General features: G+C 43.1%; 1 protein-coding gene across 3 annotated transcripts in view; it reads right to left on the minus strand.

Annotated features, from left to right (window-relative positions):
* ARPC2 (actin related protein 2/3 complex subunit 2) overlaps positions 1-24,138 on the minus strand; it is a 35,515-nt gene extending 11,377 nt beyond the window's left edge. Inside the window, exons 1-7 of one of the 3 annotated variants that reach the window (XM_003925545.4) lie at positions 24,029-24,138; positions 23,733-23,814; positions 14,909-14,943; positions 12,338-12,450; positions 6,319-6,364; positions 1,767-1,953; positions 1,128-1,221 (exon numbers count right to left, since the gene is read on the minus strand). In XM_003925545.4, coding sequence (XP_003925594.1) covers positions 1,128-1,221; positions 1,767-1,953; positions 6,319-6,364; positions 12,338-12,450; positions 14,909-14,943; positions 23,733-23,806 — 549 coding nt within the window. In that variant the 5' untranslated portion in view covers positions 23,807-23,814; positions 24,029-24,138. The other 2 variants (XM_074399029.1, XM_074399030.1) reach the window with 2 other exon arrangements.
* Between the last annotated feature and the right edge of the window lie 211 nt (positions 24,139-24,349).

Genomic DNA, 24,349 nt, shown 5'->3' on the forward strand with positions numbered 1-24,349 from the left:
TTAAGATGAGCTTCTTGTGAGGGAAGTACTCTATTGTGACCCATCCAAATTCAGGGCCTGTCAGTTCAACAACTCTATCTGTTCATGGGTTATCTACTACCAAAGAATTTGCTATAGAGTCCATTCTAAACCAAGAGCAGACCTTACTAGAAATCTGAGGAATCACGAGAGGTTAGGTCAAAGACTCAACAGTAGGAAGGATACATAATATTCACTTATAGTTAGTATGTTTAATTCTCAGTTCACCCTTTAGTTCTGTCCTGTAAAACTGGAACCACTGAAAAAAAAAAATATCAGGCTGCGCGTGGTAGCTCATGACTGTAATCCCAGCACTTTGGGAGGCTGAGGCAGGCGGATCATGAGGTCAGGAGATAGAGACCAGGCTGGCCAACATGGTGAAACGCTGTCTCTATTAAAAATAACAAAAATGAGCTGGGTGTGGTGGCATGCACCGGCAGCCCCAGCTAGTCGGGAAGCTGAGGCAAGAGAATCACCTGAACCTGGGAGTAGGAGGCTGCAGTGAGCCAAGATCATGCCACTGCACTCCAGCCTGGTGACAGATTGAGACTCCATCTCAAAAAACAACAACAATGCCAGGGTGTGGTGACTCACGCCTATAATGCCAGCACTTTGGGAGGCTAAGGAGTGCAGATCTTGAGGTCAGGAGTTTGAGACCAGCCTGGCCAACATGATGAAACCCTGGTCTCTACTAAAATTACAAAAAATTAGCCTGGTGTGGTGGGTGTAATCCCAGCTACTCGGGAGGCTGAGGCAGGAGAATTGCTTGAACCCAAGAGGCGGAGGCTGCTGTGAGCTGAGATTGTGCCATCGCACTCCAGCCTGGGTGAGAAGAGCAAGACTCCATCTCAAAAAAAACAAAAACAAAAACAGAAACAAAAAAAAACACCAAAAAACCCCCCAAAAAACAAACAAAAAAACCAACAATAGCAAAACCAAAACCAAACAACGTTCACTGAGTTTTGCTGGAGTTGTCTACAAAATTTTCAACAAATTCTAACATTAACAGAGTTGCTAGATCTCTTTTTATTTTCTATGCTTATGGTATGTTTTGTTGCAAAGTTATAAGTTACTGTGCATGGTTTTCCCCCAAGATGTATGCTCCATACCTGCATGAACACCTTTCCAATGACCACATCATCGTCATCCTTAAACACTGTGCTGAAGACTACTGTGACTCTGTCCTTTTTGGACTCAACATACCTGAGGGGAACAAAACCCAGGAGGGTAAGTACAGAATCAGAACGGAGTTTTGTCAATAACTTGATCTACAAGTGCATCAGAAGGCTAAAGTCATAAATCTCTTGAATCATAATATAAAGGCGTGCCAAATGAGATGATATTTATGGTCAACAAAGTCAGTGTAAAACATGAATGCCCTACCCTAAGAGAGGCAGGAGATGGAAATTATCAGAAGTAGATTTTATTGCCTTGTAAATAGAATATGGAACCTATGGCCACCCTGCCTGTTGACTATCCAGGCTATATTCTTAAAGGGGACTCAGAACAGTGGTGCCTTAAAGGAAGACACTGGATTCTCTTTCCACCATCTGTCAGCTTTCAGTATCTGGAGAGTATGAGGAGTGGCTGATTTTTGCCCTATCATCTATATGCTGGCTTAAGATATTTTATGATAAAAACACTTTCACACAATACAGCTTAAGGTTTGACTAAGCCATATTTCTTTCAGTAGGTGCCATGGTGGTGTGACGGCCATACCCAGGCTTTAGGACCAAATTTATACTCACATGGTCTCATCATCCCTATAATGGATAACTGCCCTGTTCTCTCCTTCCTTGCCCTCTTCTTGGAATTGGAAGTATTTTTCAAAGACAGAGGCAAAACAATTTCGCTTCAACATGCCAGCTTGATGCACAATGGAGTCCTTGGATGCGGGCAGATTTTCAAGGTCGTATAGCAAAGAGACATTGTATCCTGGAGGGAGGAAACAAACAAACCAGCAGTTATATTAAAAAAAAAAAAAAAAAAGCAGCATACCATCTCAACCAAGTAAATAGAGACTAGAGGTAATTAAACACATATTTTTTTCTAGGTTCTACTGCCATTTTAACTTTGTCTCAGTGTCTGTACTTTTAATCCAGGCAATCCATTTCCATCTACCTCGTAGGGCAAAATGAGGTGAAATAAAATCTTAATTTTTAAAAGATTCTTGTAAATATATATAATTAACAAGCTTTTTTTTTGTTTTTGAGATGGAGTCTTGCTCTGTCGCCCAGGCTGGAGTGCAGTGGCGTGATCTCAGCTCACTGCAACTTCCTCCTCCCTGGTTCAAGCAATTCCCTTGCCTCAGCCTCCCAAGTAGCTGGGATTACAGGCGCATGCCACCATGCCCAGCCAATTTTTTTTTGTATTTTTAGTAGAGACGGGGTTTCACCATGTTGGTCAGACAGGTCTCGAATTCCTGACCTCAGGCAATCCACCGGCCTCGGATTCCCAAAGTGCTGGGATTACAGGCATGAGCCACTGCGCCCAGCCTAAACTAATGTTAATAAAAAATTTGAATTAGTATCAAAGACGACCGATTGCAAATATGCAATGGGAGATGGTCATAACCTAGGAACTCTGATTGGAAATTTACTTTTTACTCTTCCAGATACAGTTGTAAAGGAGCCACATATCTTTCTCTAATAGTTTAATGTGCCAAGTATCAATACGGCCAACACATGGGTAGCTTTGTGATAATAATATAGACCATTCTCCGTGCCGCTGCCAACTCTGTGGAGGAAGGGTAGAAAAACCAACTATCTGTTCATACATATACCTCCCCAATAGCTTTTACTGGCATACATTGTAAAATTTTCAGTATTTTAAAAAACATTTTACTTCATTTGATCTCCATAACAATGCTTTGAAGTCTGCAGGTTAGATAAGGTTACTGTTTTACGGAGGGAAAGGAGATTCAAAGAAGTGACGTGACTTGTCAAATGCAGCATGATACTTAAGTGTAGGGCACTCTATTTTGAGTTGAACAGAACTGGGTCCAAGTCCTGGCGTTGTCATGTCATGACCTTAAAAAAAATTGCCAAGTGTGGTGGCTCACACCTATAATCCCAGCACTTCGGGAGGCTGACGTGGACAGATCACCTGAGGTCAGGAGTTGGAGACCAGCCTGGCCAACATAGAGAAACCCCATCTCTATTAACAATACAAAAATTAGCCAGGCATCGTGGCAGGTGCTTGTAATCCCAGCTACTTAGGAGGCTGAGGCAGGAGAATCGCTTGAACTGGAAGGCGGAGGTTGCAGTGAGCTGAGATCGCTCCACTGCACTTCAGCCTAGGCAACAAGGGCGAACCTCTTTCAAAAAAAAAAAAAGGTGGGGAGGGGGTATGGAGATAGGGGAGACTGTTGAGAGCATTAAAAAAAATGTATAGTACTTAAAATGTGTGGAACATGATAGGTCATCACAACAGATAAACAGGTACTGAAACAGTTGGCTGACCTGCCTTGACAGCATGTCCACTATTAATTTCCAGAAGCAGGGCTGGAACACTTGATTATTGAATCAAATGATTAATAAGTGTCAAAAGGCCTAGAGATGTTTTTGCAAGAGTATTTGTGTATCACTGAGGATCATTTTATATTCTAGGCAACTGACAGGAATAACTTTGCCAGAACTGTATGTATGGATTTCACACTTCTAAGTATCTGAAACCTTTATACCTCATTACTATTTCATTTTTTCTCAAAAACATTCCTGAAGTCTATATTTTTTATTGAGCAGGGGCTCTTTGGAAGGATAGGTGACTAAATCTTTGGAATAGATAATGTTTAGCACATTTTTGGCGCTCCAGTATTAAATAACATCATTCCACTTTGGGTAGCTGAAAACCAGATAAACACACAGACTATAAGATTAGATTAAAAAAGAAAAGATTTAGAGCTGAGGTTTGCTTGTTTTAGGAAGCCAAATAAAACAAAGCAAATAAAACTACAGCTAAGCTAAAGTTTAAGTAAGGCTTCTAACATGATGAACGGAATATACTAAGGATGAAGAGAAGTAAAAATCTACTATGATTTGCTGAGTTTTTCCAAACATGCCTAGATGATAAACCCATTAAAAAAGAGACTCTACTGTCTTTTTTTTTTTTTTTTTGAGATTGAACCTTGCTCTGTCATCCAGGTTGGAGGGACAGGGGTCTCACTATGTTGCCCAGGCTGGTCTCGAACTCCTGGGCTCAAGCAATTCACCCACCTTGGCCTTCTGAAGTGCTGGGATTACAGGCGTGAGCCACTGTGCCTGATTGACACTACTATCACATACTTTTACATTTTACACTTGTATGAAGACAGGGTCTGCAATGTGGTGGTATCTATGATTTAGTGGGAGGCAGGAGGAGGCCCAGAGACAGAAATCTACTTTTCACGTCAGGATGTTGGCTTTGACAAGCATGCCCAAGACTCTGGACTTGATTTTTTCTGTCCTAGATCTGTTTGTTTCTTTACTTCTCTTTCTTTAATATGCTGATTCTGCCAAAAGCCTACAGTGTTATCTTGGCTTTTATTTCTGTGACACATTCATCCTACCAATTTGGAGATTTAAAAAAAAAAAAGGTGCTGGGTATGGTGGCTCATGCCTATAATCCCAACTCTCTGGGAGGCTGAGGCCGAGGTGGGTGGTTTGCTTGAGGCTAGGAGTTTGAGACCTCCTTAGTCTGTTCTGGCAGTCTGGGCAGCAGCCAGTGAGACCCTGTTTCTACAAAAAAATAAAAAAATTAGCTGGGTATGGTGGCAAGTGCCTGTAGTTCCCAGCTACTGAGAGGCTAAAGTGGGAGGATTGCTTGAGCCCAAGATTTGAAGGAGGTTGCAATGAGCTATGACTGGACCACTGCATCCCGGCCTGGACAACAGAATGAGGCTCTGTCTAAAAAAATAGGTGAGGTGAGGAAGTAAGCTAGCACCAGCAACTGCTAAGAGTGACAGAGGTGCAGTGGCTCACGCCTGTAATCTCACCATTTTGGGAGGCCAAGGCAGGCAGATCACAAGGTTAGAAATTCAAGATCAGCCTGGCCAACATTGTGAAACCCCATCTCTACTAAAAATACAAAAATTATCTGGGCGTGGTAGTGGCAACCTGTAATCCCAGCTACTCAGGAGGCTGAGGCAGAGAACTGCTTGAACCTGGGAGGCAGAGGGTGCAGTGAGCCGAGATTATGCCATTGCACTCCAGCCTGGGCAACCAAAAGTAAGAACAAAACTCTGTCTTTAAAAAAAAAAAAAAAAAAAAAAAAAAAAGTGACACAGAACTTCCTTCTTAGAAGACTTCTAACTAAGGTACCCAAGTTATAATAGTTGAGTAAAAAGTATTATGTTCCAATGGTCTTACTACCTGGTTTTCACTCTGGGGTCCTGCTAAATTTGAGACATGCCAATGAATCACAGGGTAAAAAGGCTGTTCGCTTTAAACCTTCTTGAAAGCAGTATAACACAGCTGTTTTAGTCAAGGATGACATGGTGCCTTTCAATTCCTCTGGCCATAAATGCTGAGACCACCTATTAGAAGACTGGATTAAGAAAGGGTCTGGGCGGGCACGGTGGCTCAAGCCTGTAATCCCAGCACTTTGGGAGGCCGAGGCGGGTGGATCACGAGGTCGAGAGATCGAGACCATCCTGGTCAACATGGTGAAACCCCGTCTCTACTAAAAATACAAAAAACTAGCTGGGCGTGGTGGCGCGTGCCTATAATCCCAGCTACTCAGGAGGCTGAGGCAGGAGAATTGCCTGAGCCCAGGAGGCGGAGGTTGCGGTGAGCCGAAATCGCGCCATTGCACTATTGCACTCCAGCCTGGGTAACAAGAGCAAAACTCCGTCTCAAAAAAAAAAAAAAAAAGAAGAAAGGGTCTGATATTTTTATTACTTGAAATCACAAGAATAGTGCTGTGAATGTTCCTCTTCCTTCTCCAAATATGTAGTGCGCAGAAAAATGTGTTATTAAGGGCCGAGGGTGGGAATCAATGTTTGCTCATTCTTTTTAAAGGCACTTTAATCATCACGAACAAACAAATGTGGCCCTCTGGCTGAAAGATTAAGTAAGGGTCATGTGGCCCCATCAGGTAAATGTTAATAATGCCATACAACAACTTTGTACCCTCTACTGTATTCCACACTGGACAAAGCAAAGCACCTTAAAAGCTATTTTTATGCAGGGAACTGAATTAGAAATGGGTTCATGCAGAAATATTTGTAATATTTAAATGAAATCCTTTGGGTAAAAAAAGCATAATGTATGAAGGACACCTCTCTTCCCACATCATTCCATGGTTGCTAACATGACTACATACCTGATTCTGGATTTACCAAGAAACTCCCGTACACCCTCTTTAATAACTAGAAAATAAAAACAAAACAAAACCACATACGTTAATCCAAATGCCATGATAATTTCATTATTTTTAAAGTACTGTACTTGCCAAGCTTTTTCTAAGTTAGCATTCTTCCTAACTTTCATTTGGTGGATGGGAAAGGAGAGACAGAGGGGAAGTGGGTTTAGTCACCAAACAGGTCACAAAGCTGAGATGAGAATCTTTAATCAAAGCTCATCCTTTACTTTTTTAGGACTTGACTATACCCTTAATATGTTCTCTGTTCTCTTCCAGATCCCACATTGTATTTAATCATGTTTTGTTTTCAAGACAGCAGAGGGATGGCAAATGTCAAGTGAGAGACCAGATTGTTAGTCATCAACCTAAGCACAGGCTGAGCCACTAACCCAGGTGAATGAAGAGGAAAAACCAGGACTGCTGGGAACTGACCTGTTTGTCTGCTGATCTTGTATGCTTTAAAGTTACTCAGTGCACAACCAGCTTTTAAGGCAAAGGACAGTAAACAATGAAATCTCAGCTAGTTATTAATATTGGTGTCCACAGAAGGTTGTACACTCTACATGTCTTTTCCCCACCAGAACCTATGCTAGCTACTTTCCAGGTTTTTGAGTTAAATGAAAACAACAATAACAAAAAATACCCAAAAAACCAAGAACCCCTTTTGTACCTTCTGCTATGGTTGGAATGTCCTTTCAAAAACTCATGTTAAAATTTATGACTTTTTTTTTTTTTTTTTTTTTGAGATGGGAGTCTCACTCTGTTGTCCAGGCTGGAGTGCAGTGGTGCGACCTTGGCTTACTGCAACCTCCACCTCCCAGGTTCAGGTGATTCTCCTGCCTCAGCCTCCAGAGTAACTGGGACTAGAGGTATGCATCACAATGCCTGGTTAATTTTTGTATTTTTAGTAGAGACGGGGTTTTCACCATGTTGGCCAGGCTGGTCTCAAACTCCTGACCTCAAGTGATCTGCCCACCTTGCCCTCCCAAAATGCTGAGATTACTGGTGTGAGTCACCATGCCCGGCCAAAATATATGATTTTTTTTTTTGGGAGACAAGGTCTCACTCTGTAGTCCAGGTGAGAGTGCAGTGATGCAATAGCTCACTGCAGCCCTGAACTTCTGGGCTCAAGTGATCCTTCTACCTTGGCCTCCCAAAGTGCTGGGATTATAGGAGTGAGCCACCATGCCTAGACACATGTTGAAATTTAACTGCTGCTGTGATGTAACAGGGGGTTAGGCTGCGAGGGCTCTGCCCTCATGAACGGATAAATGTTGTTACTTGAAGGGGATGTTGGTTTATTATCACAAGAAGGGTTGTTAGAAAAAAAAAATGAGTCTGTCCCTCTCTTGCCCTTCTGCCTTTTGCTATAAGATGATGGGAAAGGGCTGGTGCCATGCTCTTGGATTTCCCAGTCCCAGAATGTGAGTCAAATAATCATATTTTCTTCATTAATTATTCAGTCTGTGGTATTCTGTTGTAGCAACAAAAACCAGACTGAGACTCCCTATTTTTTTTCTCTGTCACTGTGACTGCTTCACCTGGTGAAAACTACTTCCAGAAAGACATGGCTTAAAAAACCAACATTTTATTTAATTTAATTTTTTGAGACGGAATCTTACTCTGTTGCCCAGGCTGGAGTGCAGTGGCATGATCTCGGCTCACTGCAGCCATTGCCTCCTGGTTCAAGCAATTCTTCTGCCTTAGCCCCTAGTACCTGAATTACAGGTGCCTGTCACTATGTCCAGCTAATTTATTTTATTTTATTTTTTTAAAATAGAGACAGGGTTTCACCATGTTGGTCAGGCTGGTCTTGAACTCCTGACTTCAGATGATCCACCCGCCTGAGCCTCCCAAAGTGCTGGGATTACAGGCATGAGCTATCATGCCAGGCCTTTGTTCTGTTTTTTGTTTTTTTTTGTTTTGTTTTGTTTTGTTTTTTGATACAAAGTTTTGGTCTTGTTGCCCAGGCTGGAGTGCAATGGCACAATCCTGGCTCACTGCAACCTCCCGGGTTCAAGCAATTCTCTTGCCTCAGCCTCCTGAGTAGCTGGGACTACAGGCATGCACCACCATGCCTAACTGATTTTTGTATTTTTAGTAGAGATGGGGTTTCACCATGTTGATCAGGATGGTCTCGATCTCCTGACCTTGTGATCCACCAGCCTCGGCCTCCCAAAGTGCTGGGATTACAGGCGTCAACCACCACGCCTGGCCCTAATTTTTGTATTTTTCAGTTGAGATTGGGTTTCACCATGTTGGCTAGGCTGGTCTCGAATTTCTGACCTCAAGCAACCCACCTGTCTTGGCTTCCCAAAAAGTCTTGTGATTACAGGTGTGAGCCACTGTGCCAGGCCTCTTTATTTATTTATATACAGAGACAGGGTCTTACTATGTTGCCCAGGCTGGGCTTGAACTCTTGGCCTCAAGTGATGCTCCTGCCTTGGCCTCCAAAAGTGCTGGGATTGCAGGCATGAGCCCAGCAGTAATTTCTTCATATTCCACATTTAACCATTTTCCTACAGCTAGAAGAAACTTTCAGCCTGCAAGACTGTATTTTTTTATACAAGGGCAAAAGATAAATAATGCCAAATGTAGTTCCTATTTGGTGATTGCACAGCCACTGTGAGGCATCTCTTTTACCAAAGAGGAACTGAGAGGAGGGGCTCAAGGTCACAAGAGTTTGTTGGTGACACACAGAGACTTGACCTTCAGGTGTCTGATATACCACTTCTTTTAAAAAAGCAACATGCATATCCCAAGAATTTAAAACAGCATGCTACCTCTGAGCTACAATTCTGTGTTGCATGTACTATTGGTATTTTGAGAAAGGGGAAATCAGATGTGGGAGAAACCACAGATTTAGTTCAAATCCCTAAGATTTAGTTTAATTTCAAGTTTACAAAGTTAGTATTCTGAGATAAGAGGTACTGAGAACCAAATTTCTGTCATGTTCGACTCCTTTGTTCCCTTCCTTTAGTAAAACCAGCCAACGCTTCCTTGTGACTTCACTTGCACTTTTAACCGTGACTCACTTTTCAGTTTGTACCCTCTCTCCCAGTATGACACCAGGACATGGGTGGAGGCCACCTATCATTCATCACCATTACCTTCCTACTCCAGCAGCAGAGGCATTCTGCCTTTAAAAATGGCCTGTGACCAAGTAATAAGCTTCCTGTGGTTATCATGGGTTGGTCACTGTTTAACCAACCCAGGGAGCCATTTACTGTGCACTCTGCTCCAACACTATGAATGTTACTTACTCCACCCACTTGAGTGGGTGGGGTTGGTTCTTTGACCCTTGTGGTGGCTGCAAGAACAACAACGTGTTCTGGAGCTCCACTGTTAGAAAAGCACAGAATGGAAAGGAGATATAAGAAATCTAGCTTGCCGGACATGGTGGCGCATGTCTGTAGTCCCAGCTACTCGGGAGGCTGAGGTGGGAGGACTACTTGAGCCCAGGAGTTCTGGGCTATAGTGTGCTATGCTGATCAGGTGTCCGCACTAAGTTTGGCATCAACGTGATGACCTCCCGGGAGCAGGGGACCACGAGGTTGCCTAAGGAGGGGTGAACTGGTACAGGTCGGAAACAGAGCAGGTCACAACTCCTGTGCTGATCAGCAGTGGGATCGCACCCGTGAATAGCCACTGCACTCCAGCCTGGGCAACATAGCGAGACCCCATCTCTAAAAAAAATAAAAAAAAATTAAAAAAAAGAAAAAAGAAATCTAGCTTAACTCTTTCTTTCCAGGATTATTATTACTGTATTTAGATCTTCTCGTTTTTTTGAGATGGAGTTTCACTATGCTGTCCAGGCTGGACTTGAATTCCTGGTCTCCAACGACCCTCCCCAATTCAACCCCCTACCCTCCCCACTTCAACCCCCTAAGTAGCTGGCACTCCAGGTGCATGCCACTGTGCAGGCTTGCACCTAGTGAAGACTGTCTAGGGAGAATGATTACACAATTAAAAAAATGTCTGTTCAAATATTTTAACACTTCTTTTCAGGTAGTTATAGCTAATCCAAAGCAGGGCTACAGCTGGGTGTGGTGGCTCATGTCTATAATCCAAGCACTTTGGGAGGCCCAGGAAGGAGGATTTCTTGAGCTCAGGAGTTTGAGACCAGCCTGGGTAACATAGTGGAACCTCCTCTCTATAAAAGAACCAAAAAATGAGCCAAGTATGGTGGCATGTGCCTGTAGTTCCAGCCACTAAGGAGGCTGAGGTGGGACGACCACTTGCACCTGGAAGGTTGAGGGTGCAGTAGCTGTGACTATGTCACTGCACTCCAGCCTAGATGACAGAGCAAGACCTTGTCAAAAAAACCAAACCAAACCAAACCAAAACCAACCAAACAAAAAAACAAGAAACAACAATGACAACAACTGGGCGCTGTGGCTCAAGCCTGCAATCCCAGGGACTTTGGGAGGCCAAGGGAGGCGGATCACCTGAGGTCAGAAGCTCAGGAGCAGCCCAGCCAACATGATGAAACCCCATCTCTATGAAAAATACAAAAATTAGCTGGGTGTAGTGGTGTGTACTTGTAATTCCAGCTACTCAGGAGGCTGAGGCAGAACTGCTTGAACCAAGGAGGTGGAGGTTGCAGTGAGCCGAGATGGTGCCACTACAGTCCCAGCCTGGGCAACAGAGTGAGACAGACAGGCAGACAGACTGACAGACAGACAGACAGACACACACACACACACACACACACACACACACACACATACACGGGGGGGGGAGAGGGAGAGAGGGGGAAAGAGAGAGAAAGAGAGAGAGAGACAGAGAGAGAGAGAGAGAGAGAGAGAGAGAGAAAGAGAGGGAGAGAGAAAGAGCAAGAGCTGGGCTGCTTTAACAGCCATTTGTTTTCTTTCACCCTTTATCTGGTAAAGGAGTGTCAGCCACTATCTTTTGCAAAACAATTCTTCATAAGCTTTTAGGGATTAGGTCTTCTTCCTGAAACTTTTCTTTCTCCAGTAAAGTAACCTGTATTCCAAATTCTCTAAATGTTTCTTATTTCTTTGAATTTATGAGTAAATCAATTGCATTTGAATAACTAAGGGAAGCAACCTATGGCTCTTGGTATTAAAGTAAGACCAATTTTAGTTTTCATGCTAAAAAATTAATCAAGCTTTTGGTCATATTCCTTTATAAACCATTTTTTTTAAATTATATAAATTTTAAATAATTCAAAAGCGACTCCTCAGAAAGAAAACAGCTATGGCTACATCTTCATTTAACAGATGAAGGAGAACCTAGTTTGTTAACAGTAAGAAATTTGAAAACTGATTCAGGAACTGAGTCATATTTCCTGCTTTGAGACCCAACCACAACGTGCACATGCTGCTGTAATAGCATTTTCTTTCTTCCATAAATGGCTCTCCCCAGAGCAAATACAGTTCAACAGGAACCAAACCTGCTACTTAACTATTCAAAGAAGCCAGTGAACAAGGCATGGCCACCAAAGTTTCGTAATGTCTGGTGTCTGGACATCCCTTCTTATTTCCCCTAAGGTAGTTATAAAGAAGAAGAGATAGTTAAAGAGGCTAGCTTTAAAGAACACTAAATTAAAAATGTCAAAAGACAGCTATTTGTGCCTAAATTTCCAGAATGAGAACCTGAGACTACAAAACTTGAGCAAGCCAGAAGTTATCTATCTGCCTTGATAATATTACAAAAATAGAACAGAACCTAATTCTTGCAACAGCTATTTTTGTACAGATCAAGGAAAAGTCTTCTTTGCTGTTTTTGGAGAACTAAAGCTGTTTTTGTTTCCACTGTTTTAAAGTAAGCAAGCAAAGAGTCAAAACCTTTTCGGGGAACATACTTAATTCATTACAGCAATCAAGTCAAGAGCCCCTAGTTAGGTGAGCATATTGTACAGCTGGGGTGATTTAGTGCCATGGATCTTCCATGAATGGCAAGCTGCCAATAAAAGGTAAGGAAATAAGAGTCCTAAGGAAAATGACGTAGATCTTACCTCATCAGCACCATGTGCCTGAAGTTCCTTGTAGAATTTCAAAGAAATACTGACCATCACTTTTGTTTTGTCTCCATTAGGATTTGAAATATGATAGAGGACCCCATCGAAATCTGTGAGTAAGGCAAGTAAGATTGCTTAATAACTTGGGAATGGGAAATAATCTCTCTAAGCACCTACCCTGCTGTAGGCCACAGGAAGACCTCTTATAAGGAGGCATATAAGTAAAATGGAATTTGTTTTACATCCATGTGACAAATCAGCAGAAACACTGGGAAAGAAATGCTGAGTACTCATCTCTTTGCTCTTCCTTAAAATTACGAAGCTATTCTTTCCTCAATCACAGCTTGGTGCTGAAATAATTGGATTTTAAACATGTATATAAGCAGAACAAACAGTGTAATGAACTCCTATTCCCATCATAAGGCTTCAATCATTTTTTTTTTTTGAGACAGAGTCTCACTCTGTCCCCCAGGCTGGTGTGCAATGGCGTAGTCTCGGCTCACTGCAACCTTTGCCTCCTGGGTTCAAGTGATTCTCCTGCCTCAGCCTCCCGAGTAGCTGAGGACTACAGGCACATGCTACCACACCGGCTAATTTTTGTATTTTTAGTAGAAACGGGGTTTTTTATGTTGGCCAGGCTGGTCTCGAACTCTTGACCTCATACGTGGTGAGCTACCACGCCCGGCATCAATAATTATTAATACATGGCCAATTCTTGTTTCATTTAGACACCCTCCTTCCCAATGATTTATTTTGAAGCAAATCCCAGACACAACACACAATTTCATCCATAAATACTTCAGAATATATCTTTGGAAGATACAGAAGACTATTTGTTAAAAAAAAAAACATAGCCACAATACTACTGTCATGCCTAAATTTTAAAAAACAATTTCTTAATATCAAATATTCAGTCAAGGCCAGGCACAGTGGCTCAAGCCTGTAATCTCAGCACTTTGGGAGGCCATGGCGTGGAGATCAGGAGTTCGAGACCAGCCTGGCCAATATGGTGAAACCCCACCTCTTAACTAAAAATACAGAAAAACTAGCCGGTCATGGTGGTGTGTGCCTGCAGTCCCAGCTACTTGGGAGGCTGAGGCAGGAAAATTACTTGATCCCAGGAGGCAGAGGTTGCAATTGGCTGAGATTGTGCCACTGCATTCCAGCCTGGGCAAAAGAGGGAGATTCTGTTTAAAAAAAAAAATAAAAAGGCTGGGTGTGGTGGCTCATGCCTGTAATCCCAGCACTTGCACTTTGGGAGGCCAAGGCGGGCAGATCATGAGGTCAAGAGATAGAGACCATCCTGGCCACCCTGATGAAACCCTGTCTCTACTAAAAATATAAAAATTAGCTGGGCGTGGTAGCATGTGCCTGTAGTCCCAGCTACCTGGGAGGCTGAGGCAGGAGAATCTCTTGAATCTGGGAGGCAGAAATTGCACCACTGCCTTCCAGCCTGGAGACAGAGTGAGACTCCATCTTAAAAAAAAAAAAAAGATGCAAACAATATCCATACATGACATTTGGTTATCTTTTAAGTTGCTTCTAATCTACAGGACTCCCTTCTTTTTGGGTTCTATCTTTCTGCAGTACACACAAGACCGACTCAGCCTATGTAATTCCTGAAACTAGGAATAGGTTCCTGAAACTAGAAGTAGGTGCTGAGTGCCATTACTTTAGGGAGCTGTCATAAGAGTTGCGAAAGGATATCTGGCATTGCTAGTTAGAAGAAGGGTAAAGGTATAGTGCCTGGCCTCCTATAACAGTACTTCAGAGCTGCAAAAGTCTTCCAAGATCATCTTGTCAAGGACTCTCGTTTTAGAAAGGGTAGATGTATAATTCCTCTGAGTTCATTCACGTAACAAGTGAATAGTACCAACACCTAATTCTTTATAGGGAATAGAAAGCAGCAACCTCTCTCTCTGACTTGGTGAACAGGTCTTCACCTATTCATGTTTCCCTACTACTCTAGTGCTAGGCAAACTAAGACTGACAGCTACTTGAAGATAATGTAGTATTTCCAAATAAAAAAAAAAAGAAAACACCTTAGTTTGTACCACAAAATTAAATCCAAACTTCTAATTTATCAGCAGGTAATTTTACATTGTCATCAATAGATTAGATACATGAAATGGTCATCTATTCAGCTCAAAAAGACCTGATGAGGAACAGTATCCAAAATGTCAAAGCTTATTTTGGGAACTATTTTCTTTTTTCTTTTTCTTTTTTTTGAGACAGAGTCTCACTCTGTCATCCACACTGGAGTGCAGTGGCACGATCTTGGTTCACTGCAACCTCTGCTTCCCAGGTTCAAGTGATTCTCCTGCCTCAGCCTTCTGAGTAGCTGGGATAACAGGCGCCTACCACCATGCCCGGTTAATTTTTGTATTTTTTGTAGAGACGGGGTTTTACCATGTTGGCCAGGCTGTTCTTGAACTTTTGACCTCGGGTAATCCACCTGCCTTGGCCTCCCAAAGTGCTGGGGTTATAGGCATGCACCACCACACCCAGCCTATTTCCTATTTTTCATATTGTGCCTTTTCTTAAGGGGGTTGAGATAAAGATGCTTACCTGCAAATGTTACTTCTACTGCTTCTGGTTTGTTTCTGTAAACAACAAAAAAAAGGCCCTCAGTTAAGATAACTGTATTGCTGCTTACCTTCAAGGGGAACTGGAAAGGCTCTTGAGCTTCACTTAAGATCAAACCATTCTGTATAAATTTTAGGTTACAGCCAATCAGAGTACACAATTCATTTTCTCATGGACCTGAACCTTTGTACTTGCTTTAAATAGAAGATAAAAAAGGAAGGGTCAACTATAGCTTTTGTTTTTCACCGGCTGTTGAATCTATGCATGCTATGTATCTGTTTGTGTATGTAAACCACAAAAAGTCATCTTTTGGTCAATGCCTCTCCCACTCGACAGTGGTATTAGGAGTAATACGTTCAGCAGGAAACTGGCCAAGTGCAATGTAGAATGGTTTTAATACACTTGAAATGAAAGGATAATTTCAGGCCATAAACAAAACAGCAAGTTCATTCCACTTCAAAATCCACCTGTAAGTCTTCCTATTCATCTTTCTCTCTTCCTTTACATCATCAAAGGACTTACCACTCACCTTCACAAAGCCCTCTTTAGTTCTACCCTAGTTTTGTCTTGCTTTTTAAATTCCAGCTCTGAACTTAAAATAGACAGTGTAGCACAAAATAACACCACAAAATCACTGAGGAGAATAGTCAGTACATCTGCTTTACAACTTTAGCTTTCTCATCACACTCATGCTTTGGGACAAACTAACACCCTTACACCTTTGTGTTCTCCCCTATTATCAATAAAATGGGGGAATACAAATGATCCTATTTACCTCTACATGGAACTCTACAGATAACAAAAGAATGGACCTGAAGTCCAAAGCAAGAAACAAATGAAACTCTACTGCCTTATCAACTAGCTACCTGTAACTCAATGATTCTACTTTGTTTTAGGGGCTAGCAAACAAAATGCACACATTTTTACATTTATTTTTGTCTAACTCGCTCAACACCTCTTAATTAAGTACGTCATCTTTCACATGATCTCTGCTCCATCACCTGTGAAAGGAACCAAGACTAAGTTGCTCTCCAGGGCTGCTGGGAAATAATGGAATATATATCATGGTTTATGAGTGTTAAAAAGCCGATACAGAGACCAGACAATACCTTTTCAGGAAACCGGCTTCTTTGAAGCATGCTAGCCCAGCTGAAAATCAACCTATATGAATCATAGAAAGTTCCACCCTGCTTCTTCAAAGCCATCTATATGTGACTTAGGAAAAGCATATTGGGTATCTCTAAGAACTGAAGTTATCAAGAGGGTTTATGGAGAAGCAGTGAGTTCAGAATAGGAGGCAAAAACTAGATGAAAATTTAAACTGTGGCTGGACACGGTGGCTCATGCCTGTAATCCCAGCACTTTGGGAGGCCAAGAGTTCGAGACCAGCCTGACCAAGATGGTGAAATCCCACCTCTTAAAAAAAAAAAAAAGAAAATTTAAACTGCTTCTGAGTCTTCATTTTGAAACTGCAGCCAAGAAACAAAGGCAATGAGTCCAATATCATTCCTTACCTCTGGAAAACAAGAGGAAAGAACAAAAATATGGAAATATTAATCATGGCCCAACTGAATGAAATATTAAGATGTCCAATGGAAGGAAGCACTGAAGCATACTTTCCTGGGGAAAGCTGCTGTGCTGAAGAGTTGGAGTTCATAAAAGCTCATATTCCATCACTTAGCAGGGTTTTTTTTTAACCTTTAGGTTTTAATTCAGCCAAAGAAGGGCTGAGTTCCTCACTCTCCTACTTTATCAAAAGACCTGAGAAAAATCACCTATAAATAAATAACCTTTGGACTCCAAGTCATAAATGCTTTGAGTCTGAAATTTCAAATTTCTCTAGGCATAAAGTACCCTGAGCACAGATCCCTGTGGGAAAAGTTGCTACGATCGATCTTAAGTGGTTTGCAGTCTGACTTTGGAATATTTGTCGAATTACTGCCATAAATATTTTAGTTTATTATTTATGGCTATATGAAGGGTTGAAGAAGAGAGAAAGGCTGCTAAGGAGAGTATTAGGCCAAAGGAGACTGCATGAGCTGTCTTCTGTGAGTTAGAGGTCCGAGAACTCAGTGCCTTATGAGTTCGTTGAGTGCGAAGTATATTATTCCAAGACTGCTTCTCAATGCCAAGACCTGGTATTTGTTATTTTACTTCTGTAGCTTAAAATTACAGAGACAAAGGGGTAAGACTGGCCCAGGAAAAGTGTTCTACTAAATAGGTCACCCCAAAATCAATAGTTTCGTTATTTACTGTTTTACCAGCTGCTAAAATTTCAGATGCTGCGGCTGAGAAAAAGCAAGTTATTTAGAATTCAGGACTTATTGGCTATGTGACCACAGGCTCCTCAAATGTCATCGAGCCTCACGTCCCTCTTCTACAAAAAGGGGACAAAACACCTACCTCCCAGGTTGTGTGAAGACCGAGATGACCTATGTACAGTAGTCCAGTAGTCTCCCCTTATCTGTGGGGCAAATGTTCCAAGACACTCAGTGGACAAATAAAACTATGGACAGTACTGAACCCTAGCAAAGAAACACCAAGGTCACTTTTTTACTTAAAGGAATCACTTTATGGCTTCTCTTTGGCATATCCAAATTGCCAGCATCATGACTCCTGTGCTTTGGAGTCATTATTAAGTAAAAGGGTAACTTGAACACAAGCACTACAATGCTGTGACAGTCAATCTGATAACCTAGACAGCTATCAAGTGACTAACAGAGGGTAGTGTATACACTAGATATGCTGGACAAAAAGATAATTCATGTCCAGGGCGGGACAACACAGGATTTCATTATGCTACTCAGAACGGTGCACAATTTAAAATTTATGGATTGTAGGCTGGGTGCGGTGGCTCACGCCTGTAAACCCAGCACTTTGGGAGGCTGAGGCGGGTGGATCACGAGGTCAAGAGATCGAGACCATCCTGGCCAACATGGTGAAACCCCATCTCTACTAAAAAATACAAAAATTAACTGGGTGTGGTGGCGCACGCCTGTAGTCCCAGCTACATGGGAGGCTGAGGCAGGAGAATTGCTTGAACCTGGGAGGCGGAAGTTGCAATTAGCTGAGGCCGTGCCACTGCATTCCAGCCTGGTAACATAGCAAGACTCCGTCTTTAAAAAAAAAAAAAAGAAAATTTATGGATTGTTTATTTCTGGGATTTTCCATTTAGTATTTCCAGACCATGGTTCACTGTAGGTAACTGAAACTACAGAAAGCAAAACCTCAGATAAGAGGGGACTACTGTACAGCAAAGTTTCTTAAGCAGTGTCTCTTAAGTTACAGATATGCTAAGATAACGATCCCCAGATTCCTTAGGGCAGGCAGCAGGTAGCAGGATCTCTGAGAGGCTACACCATTTACCCAAATGTGCCATATAAATATGATGTTCTGTGTGTGCTGTACGATAAACAAGGTCAAGAATCACAGTGAAGGATGCCTGTACAGTGCTTATCTAATATACAGTAGTTACTTACTCAATGTCTACCCCCTACCCCAAGAGCCCTAGTTTTCTCAATTGTAAATGAGATCCATTATCTGTCACACCTGGACACTTTGAAATGAAATGAAACCATGTTAAGGCACATAGCACAGTGCCCAGTTCATAAAAGGTAATCAATAAATTAGTTCTTCTCCTAGATGGAGTCAGAGATCAGACTCTGAAGCTGTGGTTGGGAGAGGTTTTGGGATTGTGGTAATTTCCTGAATCAGGAATTGGTTAGCAGTACAAGGAGAAACAGAACTCCTATAAGCATCAGACTGCCGTAATGTCTGGAATCCTAGAACAAGTCCGCTGGGTAAGTCCTCAGAGTTACTGACTGGACAACCCAAGACACTAAAACATAAACAATTCATTCAGCTAAGTTTTTAAGAGCTATTCTCAAATCCTTTAGAAACCATTTTCTTCTATCTTTCTCTAAGGAAACTTCTAGAATGTCAACAATCAGCCCAGAAGGGCTCCTGGCAACTGCATTATCTTGTCTTCTTTTCTCACTAACACCCTTGGGGTTTTTATTCCTAATGCACCCTAGGATCCAATTCCCCATTTTTTCTTTTTTTTTTTTTCTTTTTCTTTTTAAGGTGTGGTCTTGCTCTGTCACCCAGGCTGCAATGCAGTGGCACCATCCTGACTCACTGCAACCTCCACCTCCCGGGTTCAAGTGGTTCTCCTGCCTCAGCTTCCTGAGTAGTTGGGATTACAGGCGCGTGCCATCACACCTGGCTAATTTTTGCATTTTTAGTAGAGATGGGGTTTCGCCATGTTGGCCAGGTTGGTCTCAAATTCCTTACCTCAAGTGATCGCCCTCCTTGGCCTCCCAAAGTGCTTGGGATTACAGGCATGAGTCAGGGTGCCTGGTCCCAATTCCCCATTTGGGCATTTACGTCTCTCTCCTACTTATTATCCCTTCTTATGTCCTGAATTAGAGGAATTATTGAATTCTGCCCACTATAAAGGTTTCTGAGAATTCTCCTTTAAATCTTCTATAAGGCTCCCATGATTCTTTTGAGCAAAGCCTATAAAAATAGATCATATTAGGTAAGAGGTGGTCCTATTCTCTGCTAAGCCATAACCCAAAATATGGAGAACAAAGAGACCTAAAAGCTGATTCACTCAACGTCAGAAAAAGCTCCTGAAGAAACAGGGAATCATTCTATCTGGCTTCATTCATTTCTTCAGGAAACCATTTAACTGAGCTGACGATGCTGGGGAAACAAAGATGATTAAAGTGACAGACCTAGCCCTTAAGGAGTTACCAATTTGATCCAGCATAGCTCTGGGGCTTCACGCCCAAAGTGGTCCCAAGTAGGCCACAGGACAGGCAGCAGTGTGCAATTAACCACTGACCTGTAAAAATACCAACCAGGTCTTCTTATCAAGTCGGACACTACATTCCATTTCTTCTAAATGCTTAAACAATGTCCTAATTCCAAATCATTCCAAACCAGCCTCTCTCTCTGCGGACGTATGCAATATATTTGGGAATGAGAACAGAGTACCAGCAAGATTTAATTTATTCCTTTTTTCAAATTTCTCTTCCCACCCTCTTCACCCACCCCAACTGGCACTGCTTGCTTACTGAGTTTCACTCCCCCTCATGGAACCACAGCTCCCCGCAATATGCACTGGCTGTGGCAAGGAGCCAGCACACACTTAAATTCAACAGCAATTTGCAACTGACAGCATTTCCTCAATTTTGGACTCCAGACTCCAGCTAAGTCGACAGGCCTAGCTTCTGAGGATGAAACGGTTCTTGGTGTATATACTAATGAATTAATTTGCCTGATTACTTTTGCTTAAATTGAGGGTCTGGGTTAAGAATTCCCAAATGAAAAGGCAATGTTGTTGGTAAGATCTGCACATGATGTTGCAGTGCTGGGCATAGCTTTTAAGTCACTCACATTCTCTTCGTTTGCAGGCTGCTGGGAAGACAATTTACCAATACTTACTATTTTGTGACAATATATAGATTGTTTCAATAAGCCACTTCCCAGGAGTGTGGTAGGAAAAAATTAAAAAGCAATCTGTTTGGAATGAACCTTAGGCTTTGTTGAACTGCCTCCAAATTAAAAGGTTATCATGACCAAATGTATTCTTAAACAGTTTAGATGACAGCACCACTTCACCCAGAAGAAAGCTGATACTTTCAGCAGGAGGCCACTGGTGAGAAGATCCAGCAGGATAATCTGAGAGGAATCATTAAAAAAAAAAAAAAAAAAAAAAAAAATTCTTGTTTCCTATGATCTATGTTAGAGAATAAAAATAAAAATTAAAAAATAAAAAAAAGATCAAGTTCAAAAGGAAAATTAATGCAACTATCTTCTGAAGCATACGCCCCAGAACTATTTTTAAGATCATCTCATGCTTTCATTTTCAGAAACTGGAACAGTGCTGTCTAATAAACTTTCTGCAATAATGGAAATGTTCTATGCCCGTGCTACACAGCTACTAGCCACATGTGGCAAATGGACACTAGAAACGTGGCTAGTGCGACTGAGGAACTCAATTTTATTTCACCTTAACTTTTATTTAAATTTCGCTAGCCATTTTTATAGCTATCTTATTGGACATCACAGAGATGGAAGATACTCTCTGCAAAAGGCTGCCCCAAACTGTAATTTCCTGAATTAGTTTATTCTGAGAAGTGCAAAAAGCAGGGCGGAGATAACCTCTCCTAGCAGGTTCCCACACTAGCCAAGCCTTTCAAATCTCCAGGGTTTCTCCTCCAAATTACTCCCTTTCTTTAATGTCTTTCTCTTTTCTCTACCCTAACACCTCTCACCCTTTAGCTCTTCCCTAACTTGGCTAACAGGCTTTCAAAAAGGTCCCTTTTTTTTCTGATGCTGCCTGGGCTGAGCACTGGTAGAAGCTCACAAATGTTTATGTTAATCACATTAGGCAAACTGATGGAAGTTCTGGAATAGGCATACACCTTGCCTTACCTTACTGGAATGTCTGATAATTTACACTTGCTTCATTCAGGCTTCTGCTGGGTGATATATCTGTAAACCCAGAAAAGCCCTGCCTACTAAGCATGACTCTTTTAAAAGATTTTCAAACTTTCAATTTTCAGCAGAATGTTTTAAGCCCACTTATTGAAAACCACATCTGAAAGGGGCAGATGGGCCAGAACAAAATCCAAAACTTATACCCACACCCACACATGTGCACACACCCATGCACCCCCTATACAACTTCCCTACAATGCGTATCTTTGTAAAAAATGTCCCGAGGTCAGCCAGAGCAGCTCACATCTCTAATCCCAGCACTTTGAGAAGCTGAGGCAGGCGGGTCACTTGAGGCCAGGAGTTTGAGACCAGACTGGCTAACATGGTAAAACCCTATCTCTACTAAAAATAAAAAAAAAAATTAGCCAGGTGTGGTGTCACGTGCTTGTAATCCCAGCTACTTGGGAGACTGGGACATGAGAATCACTTGAATCTGGGAGGGGCAGGTTGCAGTGAGCAGAGATCATGCCACTACACTCCAGCCAGTAAGACTGTCTAAAACAAAAAAATGTCCTGGAAGTTCTAACTCATGTTTTTCAGACTTGAGGGCCTATTTTAATCCCTCTGAAATGGTTAGCTACTCTTTTAAAGAATAATTTTCTAAAGGAAAGAGGTGAAGTTCTGAATAATGGGGCATATTTTGGAATCACAAGTCATAAATAAATAGACAAGAATGTACTCCTATGTTAAATGACATGCCTCTACTTGAAAATACACAGCCATTTATCTTGTAGATCAGCTTAGGACCGCCCAGGCTTCATTCTTTGCTAGTCTGGACCTGAGAATGCATTAAGATCAGTTGCGAAAATGCAGAAGTTAATTCAACTTCCTCCTAAATGCTACACGGCTCAGAAAAAAGTATACAGCAATCATCCAAAATAAGACTCTGGGCTGATTCATTTGAATATTTAAAATGCAAAGACACTGGTAAGAGAGGCTAAGACAAGAAAGAAGCAAGTCAGCCTAAAATATAAGCAACAGCAGCCCCTGGCAGGAAACAGTACTGCTCACTACACATATTAACCTCAAGAAAGCAGTGCTTTGTTTTACAGATAAAATCTGTAGCCTTAGAAAGGAGACAGGACATACTATATATTCAGTTTATATGGTAGTTAATAATTTTTAATGCCTCCAAGCCACAAGTACATTATGGCCACTGAAAAATTCCCCTCCACAGATCTTCTCCCATCTGTGGCTCTCCAAGCACTTTCCTATTACCCAGTTCACCAGAAACCGTTTGCACTTATTTCGTCAACTGTGAAACCAAGAATGTAAAGCCCCCTGCTTCCAGAAAGGGAAATGAGGCAAAGGGACCGGCCACAGGCCACCAAAAATTAGAACCTAAAACCCTGAGCTCATGTTTTAAATATTACATTAGAAAAGCAAAGCAGCTTTGGAGGAGGAGGTTGTCTTCTACTGATTCCTGTGTTTGGCAGAGAAAGCTGCCTGGGAAATATATCCTAAGCCCATCTTTTAAAAAGTCCAACCCTAAAGAAAGGTTATCTAAGAATTACAGACACAGTTTGAAGTGTGTCACCGGGCCAGGGTTACCACAGAAGAAATCACAGACCAAGGGTCTTGATACAAGAATTTACAAGACTAGTAGATGAGGAGAGAGCGTTAGAACCTCAGAGGAGAGATAAGGAAGGGGTGTAGACCGAGAGACAATTAGCTTTGCTTGAAAAATATGTAACAAAATGGCCCAGTGTCTCTCACAGAAGGGTTCGGGGAAGGGAAACCAGAGATCGCTTTTTCCGGCTCTGAGACTCGGTTGGCTTTCGGTCTTCTCTTCTGCTCCTTTTAGAGGAGATGGGGGTGGGGAAGGAGAATGCTGGTGGCGATGTGGGCCTGCATCTCCTTCCTTACTCCAGTCCTGGGAATACCTGAAAACTCCTTCCAACCCAATTCCAAACAGGCGCTCTCTGGGTTCTGAACAATGCCGGGGAATTTCACACAGGGAAGGGGTCTTCTTCTCTCCCCAGAGGGCAGGGGGGCTCCTCCGGCGAGTGTTCCGGCCCCAGCTGCCCCCACGTCCCACAGGTCTCCTGCCCTTTGGCACGCACAGTCCTCAAGACTCGCTGCTTCCGCATCCCTCCTCTGAGCGTCTCACCACGCATCTCTGCCCCTCGCCCCGCCGCGCCCAATCGCCTCCCACGTCTACTCCGCCGGGGCAGCCCCTACACCCTGCCAGGCACCCCATTTCTTTCCTCCAGGTCTGGGGGACTGGACGACACTGGGGATTAGCTGGGGTCAACTCTGCCTCCCCCGCCACCCCCAGCCCCGAGCGCGCGCTCACCCGGCGGCCGCGTTCTCGAACTTGAGCGCGAGCGTCTCCTCGATGATGCGGTTGTTCACCTCCAGCAGGATCATGGCGGCGGCTGCCCCGAGCAGGGGAAGGAGAAATAAGGGCCGGTGAGGGTGGGTAAGGGAGTGAAGGACAGAGGGAGCGGCCCTGCTGCCCCCTGAGGAGGGGGGCTGGGTGGGGTAGGAGGTTAGGGGAGCAGGGGAGAGGGACCGGGGTGGAGGAAAGTGTAAGACGCACGCGCTGGCCCACGCACGCAGACTGTGGAGACACCCACCCACCCAACCGACCTGGCCCCCGAAGCCTGAACCCGCCTGCCGAGCCGCCGCCGCCGCCGCCACTGCCGCTTCACCGACAAGCCAGGTCCCCGCCCAGCCCCCGGCTCTAGCCGGCCACTTCCGCTCTCACACCCACTTCCGCTCGCCGCCCGGAGGCGCGGTCCCGCGGCGCCATTTCCGCTTCAACCCCTCGTGCACGCGAGCGCAGGCGCGTCAGAGGAAACGGAGGCTGCACTTGCGCATGTGTCATGCCACCGCCCCACCTCTACTTTCCCACAGACCCCCTTACATCCGCCGCCTGCCGGTGCGTCCCCCGCGGAGCCGTCGTTCCCC

Source organism: Saimiri boliviensis, chromosome 5 (assembly GCF_048565385.1).
Source record: "Saimiri boliviensis isolate mSaiBol1 chromosome 5, mSaiBol1.pri, whole genome shotgun sequence".
Taxonomy (NCBI): Eukaryota; Metazoa; Chordata; class Mammalia; order Primates; family Cebidae; genus Saimiri; species Saimiri boliviensis.